The sequence below is a fragment of the Rhipicephalus microplus genome, chromosome 2 (assembly GCF_043290135.1).
Source record: "Rhipicephalus microplus isolate Deutch F79 chromosome 2, USDA_Rmic, whole genome shotgun sequence".
NCBI classification, from domain to species: Eukaryota; Metazoa; Arthropoda; class Arachnida; order Ixodida; family Ixodidae; genus Rhipicephalus; species Rhipicephalus microplus.
Genome location: NC_134701.1, coordinates 245,978,847 through 245,991,338, shown reverse-complemented (window position 1 = coordinate 245,991,338; position 12,492 = coordinate 245,978,847). Strand labels below are relative to the sequence as shown.

Sequence of the window (12,492 nt, the reverse complement as noted above, 5' to 3'; positions counted from 1 at the left end):
CTCTGTGATTATATACTTGTAATGTAATTTTGTCGCATCCTATATAGTCATATGATTATGAATGCACAATATATGATGTACTTACACGTGAAACTAATTTCTGTACAAATGCAAACAGCTTTTAAAGCAATGAACCTAAATGAATGGGACACGTAGTACCTACAAGCTCAAAGAGTGTGGTAGCTTTATGAGGAACTCTTGGGGTATTTTACGCATTAAACTAAGACAACTGGATAACGAGGGACATCTACTTTTTCTTCTCAGTTGATCTATCGGCTCTCCATAGCCCTCCTCCCCCCGCCACCGCCCTCTGGAAGCTTTGTTCCCCTGACGTAGTTATGCGCGGCCTCTAAGACCGAAGGCATCGAAAGCGTTCTTGACATCATATGCTCTGGCGCTGTCTCCGAGGTCAGCCTACTTCGACCTAACAGCTATGTCATGTGATTGTGTGATCGTGTGATGTCATGTTATGTGGCGTCATAGTGACGTCACTATGATATTACCCTTCTTGGTGACCTATAAGATCATGAAGTAACCTCATAGTGACGTAAGCAGGTGATGAGGATTTCCTGCATCACTCGTGCTGACGTGAACGGCGAATTCTCGCATTTGATGAGCCATCTGAGAATTGATGACGTCATCGTGATGACGTCATAATTGTGGTGATGCGAAAAGTCATGATGTAGTCTCGTAGTAGCTGAACACGTGATGAAGATTTCTTACACCATTCGTGCTGACTTCAACAGGCAGTTTTCGCGTTTGATGAGCCATCTAAGGTTTTCACCTTATAAAAAAAAAAGCATCGCTAAAAACAATCCTGAGCTTAAAGTAAAATGTTGAAGTAATAAGTTAAAGATTATTGGAGGAAACGGTGGTGGCTCAGTACCGATCGAACACGACCAAATTAAAATCCACCACCCGGCATATTAGTCACCAAGGGCGAACGTGTTCGCATAGCTCATAAATATGTCGCTTCATACGCCAACATTTTTCCCCTTTGTTTTCAGTCCTATATCATTTCTCATTATGATTATAGCTTTGTCGAAGGCAACGGCAGTAAGGAAGTTTATTGTTTTTCCTGACAGTTATTGCCCATTATTCACCAGCCAACATAACGACAGGCTCAGCGTGATCTATAGGCTGCACGCGGTACGAGGCACATTGAAACAAGCACGCAGCTTTTGCTGCCTTGGTTTCATTTATCTGAAAAGCTGCAACGATCCTATAGTACGTTATCTTACTTTAGTTCTAGGGGGCCAACTTCTTTACGATCTTCGAATTATGGATGTACCACGGGCCTTAGTGACCTCAGTCGCAAAATATAGTCGGGAAGTGAGAGAGCACATCAGTGCATCAAACATGCTATCACAGAGAAAAAGGGTGAGGAAAATGAGAAGCGAAACATTTATTTCCAGTAACGAAGGGATTTGCGGCATAAGCCTCGCTTGGTCTGGAGGTCGTAGTGGCTGCCCCTTAACTGTGTGATGCATGATATAAAAGAAATACCCATATGAGGGTCTTTATGTATTAAGCACGCGAGGCATGATTTGTAGCAGCAGGCGCATTGTTGATGTGGCGGTTATAACACTATTTATTCAGTAGGAAGACTTTGGAGGGTTTGCCACAGTGTAACTCATACATGCGGTTCAAAGCTCATAAATCACCCCAAAAACAGGGGTTTCGGTAAAAATGAGAGCATGAAGCTACGTCAGCTCTTCCTATTTTCTTACTTTTTTGTGCACAAAAATTCTTGGCTCCGGCGTCGTTTCCTTAAGTTTGTTTGCATTGCAATGTCCGGTGCTCAAAACAAATGTTACCGCTGTACCTCTGGTCATTTCTTCTCAAAATTTTCTTGCACTAGCAAAGTTTCGAAAAGAGAAAGAGATGAAGGGAAAAGCTGGGGCAGTCACACCAATGAGATATTATTGTCCGCTTCACTACCCTGTATTGGCAAAATAGAAGTTGAAAAGGGGTTGAAGACATCGAAGCTTTTAGAGAATACATAGATCTAATGGCTACAGTGAACAATCATTAGCAAAAGTTGACTACCAATGAGAAAATTGTCTCACGAAGAAAATTCGTTTGCGAACTCACCACCGACTTTTTTGATGAATATGATACGTTCAACCGCTCTTGACGTCATTCGAAATAGCCCACGGATTTTAAAACAGTGCCGTGAAGTTTCGAGTGTTGATACTAACGCCTTTTTTTTAATGAGCCCCTATACGATTTACGTAGATTTAGGACGTAAACTTCGAAGAATGATTAAATTAGTATCAAAGTATAGCAAACCAGAAGCTTTTATGAATCATAGCAGTCAGTCTTTCAAGTGACTTCACTGTAAATGTTTTTCTCCTTGATCATTGTCACCTCATTTTTTATTAAGTTTATTCTCAAGGTTCTGTCGTCGTCGTTTATTTTACTCGACAGCGGTAAAGAGCTCGTTCAGCAGGAATTCTGGCATCGGTGTCGCCGTCGTCGGCTGTGCGTTAAAAATCATCATCTTCCTGTGACAGATAAAGTGATAAATACGCATATAAAATAATTATATTACATTGGAAGTTATTTTGTGCGTCTGTGATGAGAAGACAACAAAGACATCTGAAAATCACTTTTTACCTCACTTGAGTTCAAACACGCAAAACGTTGCTAACCTTTATTTGCTGCTTTTTGCGTGCACTCGCCCACGTTATGCCGGATCACATTGTCTCAAAATCTTTTTTCGTATCTTTTAGGAAATAAATATTTATATTGCAAAAAAGGGCATAATTTCCTTCTCTTGCTTGTCGCCGACTGCCGCAATGGCTTCGCCACGACCGCTGACCAGACTGACGCTGTGGATTGGCTCTTGTCAAACCAAATATATTAAAATGAGCAATCAGGAAAGTAGTTTTAAGGGCACATATTTGCGAAAAGCGAGGTTAAAGAAACGAAGCGAACGTCACGTACAAAACGTTTTCGCCCACTCTTTCACGTTCTTTCAATATGTTCCTTCGTTCTTTCCAGCATTCGACATTACTCTACATCACCTCCTAGTTCATTTTCTTTACTTTTTCTAGATATGCCCTATGCAACCCCCATATATGTCTTTACGCTCTCTTTATACATTATACTATATTTGTTCTTGGTCATCTCGGTACGCAATTTTTTTTCTTTTCGTTGTGAACGGCGCCAGCTGCATCGTAGTGGCCCTCCTTCTAAAGCTGGCTTTTGTAGTTTTCTTTTTGCTACCGGATCCTTTCGCTGAGTACCAAACGAGAGCAGGATTTATGGCCCGCAATACGTCTGATCGTTGTTCCCGAGATTCCTGTCGTATCGTAAGAAAAGGGAGCTCTAAAATATTTGTTGCAGATCTGACTGAAATTGAGTCCGTTAGGTGGCTTCTTTTTAAGAAAGTTCTTTTTTTTTATTCGGCTCTTACTTACTTGCTTTTATTCTATTTTCGAGGAACAACGGTTAAACTTGGTACACAGTTAAAGGTGCGGATGGTCAAAATTCTTTGGTGTGTTCTTTCGTTAGTGCGCGAAGTCGTAAGTTTTATATACGCTTCCTCAATTGCGGCCGCACATTGACCTTCACCTGTCTCACAAATAGAGTATGTTCTTTACCCTCTTTCCACTAATTGGCATTCATAATGAAAAACTGGGCTGACTCCCTGTATAAGCATTGGTACAACACGAAAGTGAAACGTCTCTTCACAGAGGTAGTTGATGGTTTATTGTGCATTGTTTCAGCAACAGCAAAAAATAGCAACGTCACGTTCGAAACAGCAAGCAGCTAGAAACTTGCAGCGCGCACCTCAAGCAGGAAGCACGCATGAAATCAACATACACAGGATGAGCGGGGACTAACAACTGTCACAGCTCGACACCTAAAGTGACACCTGTTCAAACAGAAATAAAGACGCACGAAACGAGTACACAAGTAAACACAAGACAAGCGCAAACAACAGTCTCGATTCTTCCTGCGTCATGTCAGCAGTGTGCTCCTTTCGTAAACGCGGCCATGGCAGCGTGCGAACTGACCTTCGTCCTCTCCCGAAACACGAGTCTGATAAGGGCGTGCACAGAGAGACCATGTTCGATGGAGGCAGCGCTTCGTGGAGGCGACCATCTTTAGAGCACGCTCAACGTGAGCCCGTTGCACCATCTCTCCACTGGTAACAAAAATGCGCGGAAGTTTCAACACCCTAAGGACTCCCGAGTGGTGTATGGTGTACATGAATGGCTTGCCCTTAGCCTTCTGTTTTTTTTTAAAGACGATAGTCTTTCTTGGGGACCTACGACGCAAAAATTTTGTTCTGTATGTATGTATGTATGTATGTATGTATGTATGTATGTATGTATGTATGTATGTATGTATGTATGTATGTATGTATGTATGTATGTATGTATGTATGTATGTATGTATGTATGTATGTATGTATGTATGTATCTATGTATGTATGTACATTTGTCTGTTTTTCCACTCTTAACGGCATCGGGTGCTTGAAACAGCTGACCCCATCCGCAGCGCCCACCAATGTTGCTCAAGATTGAGCATTTATGTTTGCGCAATTGTCAATTAAAAAAAGCAACTATTGCGCATGTCCGGGGCACCATAACAACACTTATATATTCTGCATGTGCGTCTTTTACCAGAAAAGGCATACACAAGTTGCGATTGAAAACTGTGTAGTCAAATTATTATGTGTACCTCCCCTACGTAATGCCTCACGGCGATGTAGGTGAAATGTAAATAAATAAATAAAAGTAATTTTAAGGACCGTAGCTCTTATCACGCGGCGCTACCATGTAACGCTGGCACGATAAGGGAAGTGTTTCCAACGCTTTTCTAAGACGACACGGTGGTGGCACCTACCGTCACCTTGCGTTCTACATCTTATTTGGGCGTGCACACCCGTCTGAGAGCCATGCGCTTTGTTTCTTAAAGAAAACTGCCAGATGGCGCTCATGTCTCACGTGTGACGTGACTTGATGCGCTCGTTCGCCTCCGTTGCACGCTCGAGGCACTCTAACGCAGCGCCTCCAGAATACCACTCGCCGATTTTCTTGCGCAGAACATCAAATAAATGTCTATTTCACTCTCTCCACACGCAAGACTATCGTCTTTTGCCGACATTTGCAGAAACATGCAGATACGGGGCCAATTTTTTCTTTGCAGTGTCTTAGCAGACCAACGTCACTTTCGTAGCTATTGCGGCTCCGTGACTTTCGTCAGTGGAGCCGCAATAGATCCCGGCATAGAACAGCTTTGTGTTAAAAATTACTGCTTAGCAATCTGGCCTGCAATATCTAATATGCTTCTGCTGCACTTTGTATGCCTGTCGGTATAAAGCAATAGGTCGCTTCCGGTGTCATCGCAAGACCAGCGGTGCAGTAAGATGAGGTTCCCGTAATTTCTTAGAACATCAAGCGTTATTTGTCATTTAAAATATTCATAGGTATAGGAAGGTAAGCCACATTTCAATTGGCTGAGCCAATACATCATAAAAGTTTCTACTGCCATTTTTTCTCTTGACGAAAAGGTATGTATTACTTGCTGAATAAAACAAGATAATGTGTCACTAAGTAATGCACTTGCCTTCCAGCGTTCACATTTCGCGTAGTTCCGGCATAATTTTGACTGCAACGCTTGCGTTAGAGGTAACAAGGCCTTTAGCGGCAAGGTTTTCATAGTCGTGGCACGTTTCTCATAAGCCGTTGCTCATAGCAGTAGTGAAACTTAAGAATAACTTCTGGTGAGCGAGTGAGTACTCTAAATAAATTCCCATGCATTGGATCTTTGACTCTCGTGCCACAAGCGAAGTAGTAATACTACCCATGTCAAAACTATGGAGTGAGGCCAGTTCGTAGGCATGGTTCTTTTTATTTTGTTTCTTTAGAGTGTAAGTCTATTGCCCTTCATATGTTCAGCTATGTGTGGCTAAATATCATACTAATTGCTATTCTGGGTATCAAGTTCACTACCTCATCGCCTCTCATTAGGAATGCCGAGACAACTCGTTCGTCCCCGACCCATCCTCGTTTAAAAGACAACGCGAGAGATCCGAGAGACGTACGCCACTAATGAACACCTATGAGTGATTTTTGTTGAGAGTGGTAAACGAATAATCGCGTTTGATTTTTGCGAACAGAGAGGGCACGGCTCCATAGCTTTTTGTCTAGAAGCATTCGGGGCTGTTCAAGTTGAAGGATCCGAGAACAGTTGCTGTGTTTCTGCTTCGAAGTGGACTCCTCGAATTAACTACGTGAGTTTCAACTCACACCGAAAGACATATTCATCCGCGATGTACTGTTTTCGAGTTACATTTGCACAATCACCGGGCATTCCGGACGTCATTGTGTTCATTGGCGAGCTTGTTGGTTCGTTCAAGAAGCTTCTGACGAGCTATTCGTCAAGAGAGGTGATACTGCATCATGCACGGCGCAACTCACTTTCCGTAGTCATCGTAATTACGTTCAAGCTGACTGCACGGCACCCTCTACAGCCTCACTTTTGTACTTTCCGTATATTGGCCTACACTGCTAGTCGTGTAGTTGCAAGCCGAGCAGCTTCGATCACGCTCATATGAAGTAGTTGTCAAGTGGACTGTCTGATTACTGCACCAGTGCCGGCTCGGGTGCTTTCTGGGTCGGAAGTCCGTTTGCGAGTGCGTGATACAGCGTTTGTTGCGTGCGTGCGACATCGCCTACGCGAGGCATAATCTCATCGCCGACGTCGAATACGATTAGTCTTGAGTGATGGTGGTCTGATCGACGCTTCTAATTTGGCCTCACGTGCGTGCCTAGCGTGCGCAAGAAACCTATACTTCAATTCGCGGCATGCCTGAATGCAACAAATGCATCTCTTTATGAGGGCCTGTATTAGGTCTCACTAGACAAAGGAGCGGAAATTAAAGTGGGCTAGTTGAAATATGTCATCCTTTCTTGGATAAATCAAATAACGGAGTTGTTCTATTGTAGAATCCATGCGTACGAAAGTAAATGATTTAACACGTTTTGTATGTATTTTATTTAGCCATCAAATATTTAATTACTTATCTAATAATGATAGTGTACATCGTAATTCCGTGTTGAACAGCATAAGTTTCACGTGTGTTCTAATAATGTTTCAGGCACGTAAGCTATTTTACGCCTTGAGACAGCCTCTTGCTAAAGGCACGTAGACGTCGTCCATTGCGCAGAAGCTGACGTTTAAGAGTTCTCGTAATATTGTCTCTTGCTATTATCAAAAATACATAATGTTGTATTGCTATACTATCTTGTTGGCCATGAAATCCAAGAAGCTAGCACGTACGTAGGACACAGACGGGTGCAAACTTTGTTTAGGTCAACGGTTACGATGCGGTTCCGTCTTCTTGACTAATGCCTTATTTTAACAGTTGAAGCGTAACGCCACGGCGCTATACATCTGTCTTCTAAGTAATAACGAATACGCCTTTTACATAGCGATTGCTTCTAAATCAATTGGGGGTCGCTCTCTCGGTATTGACAACAGCTGTGTAATGACGTTATATCCAAGATGATGTGCTCGATTCCACAGATATTGTCTGGAACGACGTTTACCATTTCTGTTCATTTTGTCTCGCAGGCGTTCCAGTGGAAGTTGGCGTCACTATGCAGATTATCAGCATAAGTACAGTCTCTGAAGTACAAATGGTGAGTAGACTCAATTCACACAGTATGCCAATGCGGGCCGAATATCATGCGTACTTGGACGAAAAAGCAGCACATTTTAAGCTTCAAGAGGAGAGGACTGATTCGAACGCTCATTAAAACACACGCCATGAAATTAGCTGGTCACTCTGACCAACGCCTTTGCTGGCGAGTTGCTACCACGGCGGCTTGGCACAGTCGGCGCACATTCGACACACGTATCGTGTGCTAAAGTATTGTCCTTTCACTTAACGGGCTTTTAAATTTCAAGCAATTATTTGCTTACTCGTGCCACAAAAACAGTATCCGACTCGACATGGCCTCGAGTATAAGTGGTCGCTGTCTTTAAAAACTGGACAACTCGTCCACTCTTTTGCCTTTATAAGAGCCAGCGACGAGCGCCTACCAACTGCTGCCAGTTCTGGTAGTACGCGAGTAAATACAGTAGTGTAGCTTGGTTAGAAATTGACATCGGTGTTATCGCCGCTTGTCACGAACTGTGGCTATGAAAAGTTTTAGAAAGACACCACTTGGAAAATCCCCTGGTTTGGTTGCGTGTATCGAGCCGTCGCTTCAGCTTTCGACAGCCCAGCGTCTAAACTATTACCATAACCTTGACCAGTTACGAATTCAGGGCTTCAGTGTGCAAGAAAATGTTAATTATTGGGCATGATTATAGCTGTAGAAGAACCGGTGATGCTGCTCTTGTACTGGCCTATAGCATGGTATGGTAGTAATTCACAAAGAACTTCGCTCTTTTTTATGTAACGTGTATTATGTGTGGGAAAACATTAACGTAGCACGCAATGCGGAGTTCACGCAGTGTATACATATATATATATATATATATATATATATATATATATATATATATATATATATATATATATATATATATATATATATATATATATATTTATATATATATATATATATATATATATATATATATATATATATATATTCTAGTAGATCCTCCGTGAACGTGGTTTATTTCGACGTTTCGGCCTAGAGTCTGGCCTTCATCAGGAATAAAGATACAGTTTGTCGGTGCTCAGCTTTATACAATCTCAAATCAGAGGGCAAGGTAAGAGGGAAAGAAAAAAAAAGAAAAGAAAAGAAAAGGAAAGAAAAAAAGAAAAAAGATAAAAATAATATACGGTGAACGCCCCTCGGGTGCCCCCCTTCCACTTTTCCCTCCACTCCCCCCCATCTCTCTCCCCCCTCTCCCCTTCACCTTTCTGATGTCAGCGGTCTGTGTATGTTTCCGTTCACTAGCGCATTACTCCCGATCAGACGGTCCCTCCTGGCACTGGCGGTTCGGTGTGGGGCAAAAAATATATATATATATTTGTATATATATATATATATATTTGTACATATATAGATATATATATATATATGTATATATATATATATATATATATATATATATATATATATATATATATATATATATATATATATATATATATTTGTATATATATATATATATATATATATAAATATATATATATATATATATATATATATATATATATATATATATATATATATATATATATATATATATTGTTGACATGCTTATTGCGGACACTTGTCGACGATGCTTGACAGCGACAGTCAATGCGGGTACCGACTCTCTGCACGAGCTGCTCTTCTTCTTGCTAAAAAGGGCAACCCACTAGAAGGCGCTGGAGAGGACGACCCACTGTTCGAAGGCTTCACCACAACTACCCCGGGTACGAAGAGGGAGCCGCCTGGCGACCTAGCAGCTGGTTACTATGACCGGGTCGTGGTAGGCTTTGAGGCGCTCCACGTTGACAATGTCGCGCCCTCGACGGCGCATGTCCGAAGATGGTTCGATGGGTTCGATCAAGTAATTTACAGGGGAAGTGCGTTCGACGACACGGTAGGGGCCTTCGTATTTGGGCAATAGTTTTGAAGATAGGCCAGTTGAAGTGGTAGGGATCGAGAGCCAGACGAGCGCTCCAGGGAGGAATATGGGCGCAGTAGTGCTGGTGTCAGCGCGAATGCCTTTTTGCCGCTCTTGATCATGCGCTGTAAAGGTCCTTGCAAGCTCTCGACACTCTTCAGCAAGCTTGGCTGTAGCAGAAATAGGCGCCCACTCTGACGGATCTGGCTTGTACGGAAGTATAGTGTCGATGGTGTGCGACGGGTGCCTTCCATATAATAAAAAGAAAGGTGAAAAGCCAGTAGTGCTCTGAGGGGCGGTGTTATATGCGTAGGTGACGAAGGGTAGAATGGAATCCCAATTTGTGTGATCGGCGGCGACGTACTTGGAGAGCATGTCGCCGAGCGTATGGTTGAAGCGTTCAGTGAGGCCATTCGTCTGCGGGTGGTAAGCGGCAGTTTTGCGGTGAACAACGTTGCACTCTTTGAGAATGGCTTCGACGACTTCATACAGGAAGACGCGGCCTCGATCACTGAGCAGTTCCTGAGGTGGACCGTGTCACAGCATGAATCGTTGGAGCAGGAAGGAGGCCACATCGCTCGCTGTAGCCGCGGGGAGAGCGGCAGTTTCGGCGTATCGCGTGAGGTGGTCCACAGCAACAATGGCCCAGCGGTTACCGGCCGACGTTTGTGGAAGTGGCCCATACAAATCGATGCCAACGCGCCCAAACGGCCTGGCAGGGCAAGGTAGAGGTTGCAGACCTACCGGCGACAGGTGCGTTGAAGTTTTGCGGCGCTGACATTCTATGCAGGAGCGAACGAATTTCTGCACATAGCGGTACATGCCGCGCCAAAAGTACCGTTGGCGAATGCGCTGGTGAGTCTTCGATACGCCGGAGTGCGTACATTGCGGATCAGTATGAAAGAATTCGCATATCTCAGAGCGCAGACTGCGGGGTATGACTAGTAGCCACTGGCGGCCGTCACCGCTGTAATTGCGTCGGTGGAGAAGGTCGTCGCGAACGGCGAAATGGTGGGCTTGACGACGCAACGCGCGAGTGGATGTAGTGGATGGATCAGTCAGCAAGTCTATCAGTGAGGCAATCCATTGATCCTTGCGCTGTTCAGTAGCAACGGCATGAATGCTAATGGAAGAAACGGCAAGGTGAGACGCTGAGTCGTGGGCATTGTCGTCAGGCAAGGGAGAGCGCGACAGGGCGTCGGCGTCAGCATGTTGCCTTCCGTTGCGGTACAGCACGCGGATGTCGTAGTCTTGCAGGCGAAGTGCCCACCGGGCGAGACGGCCTGAGGGATCTTTCAATGATGACAACCAGCATAGTGCGTGATGGTCGGTGACTACATCAAATGGGCGACCATATAAATAAGGTCGGAACTTGGTAAGGGCCCAGACGATTGCCAGACATTCTTTCTCAGTGACGGTGTAATTAGTCTCGGCTTTTGTAAGCGTACGGCTTGCATACGCCACGACATATTCCGGGAACCCTGGTTTGCGCTGCGCAAGGACAGCGCCGAGACCGACACCACTGGCGTCCGTGTGTACCTCTGTAGGGGCGGTAGGGTCGTAGTGGCGGAGTATGGTAGGCGACGTCAGTAAACGACGGAGCGTTGTGAATGCGTCGTCACACTGTGATGACCACGAATGGAGAGGCCCGTTACTACCGAGGAGCTTTGTCAGCGGCGATACGATAGACGCGAAGTTTCGGATGAAGCGCCGAAAGTAGGAACACAGCCCTATGAAACTGCGCAGTTCCTTGACGGATGTCGGCTTGGGGAACTCGGTCACGGCCCGAAGCTTGGCTAGATCGAGGAGAATTCCGTCCTTGGACACGACGTAGCCGAGTATTGTCAACTGCCGAGCTGCAAATCGGCACATCCTTAGGTTTAGTTGCAGACGGGCGTCACTCAGACGCGTTGAAACATGCCGCAGGCGTTGAAGGTGCGTGGAGAAGTCCGGAGCAAAAAGGACGACGTCATCGAGGTAGCACAGGCACGTGTGCCATTTCAGGTCACGCAGAACGGTATCCATCATGCGCTCAAAGGTGACAGGCGCATTGCACAGCCCAAACGGCATGACGTTGAATTCGTACAAGCCGTCGGGAGTGACAAGCGGTCTTCGGTCGAGCGTCCTCAGTCATAGGTACTTGCCAGTACCCTGAGCGCAAATCTAGAGATGAAAAGAATTCGGCTCCTTGCAGGCTGTCAATCGCGTCATCCACACGCGGTAGTGCGTACACGTCCTTACGAGTGATCTTGTTGAGACGTCGGTAGTCCACACAGAACCGCACAGAACCGTCCTTCTTCGCGACGAGAACGACAGGAGACGCCCAGGGGCTGTTAGAGGGTCGAATAACATCGCGGCGTAGCATGTCGTCCACTTGCTCATTGATTACACGGCGTTCTGTGGGAGATACGCGATATGGACGTTGCCGTAGTGGTGGTTGTGCGCCTGTGTCAATGCGATGCGTAACAGTGGATGTGCGGCCGAGAGAAGGTTGAGATACATCGAAAGAAGAACGGAATTCTTCCAACAGGGCCAGAAGCTGGGAGCGCTGTACCGGCGTAAGGTTGTCGGCAATAGAAGGACCAAATACATCGGCGGATGATGAAACAGATGTAGAAACAGCACTAAGCGTTTTGGAACTTCGGCAGTGCGTGTCATCAGGTTGATCCATGACTTGTGCGTCTTCGATGGGTTCCACGCTGCCGAGACATTTCCCTCGCACCAACGTAACACTGTACGGGGATGAGTTCAGAACAAAAATAGTGGTGCTGCCGCGAGTTACTTGCACGGTCGCGAAAGGAACCAGCAAACCTTTTCTGGTGAAAACACGGTGAGATGGTGAGAGGAGTGCAGCGGTGTCTGAAAGACTTGCACAGTAGACCGACACCGCCGCGGACG

General features: G+C 45.0%; 1 protein-coding gene across 5 annotated transcripts in view; it reads left to right on the top strand.

Moving 5' to 3' along the window:
- The window catches only part of Rdl (Resistant to dieldrin), a 252,567-nt gene that overhangs the window by 77,695 nt on the left and 162,380 nt on the right, over positions 1-12,492 (top strand). For all 5 annotated transcript variants that reach the window (XM_075878459.1, XM_075878453.1, XM_075878445.1 and 2 more), the window contains exon 3: positions 7,594-7,661. In XM_075878459.1, coding sequence (XP_075734574.1) covers positions 7,594-7,661 — 68 coding nt within the window. The remainder of the gene's footprint in view (positions 1-7,593; positions 7,662-12,492) is intronic.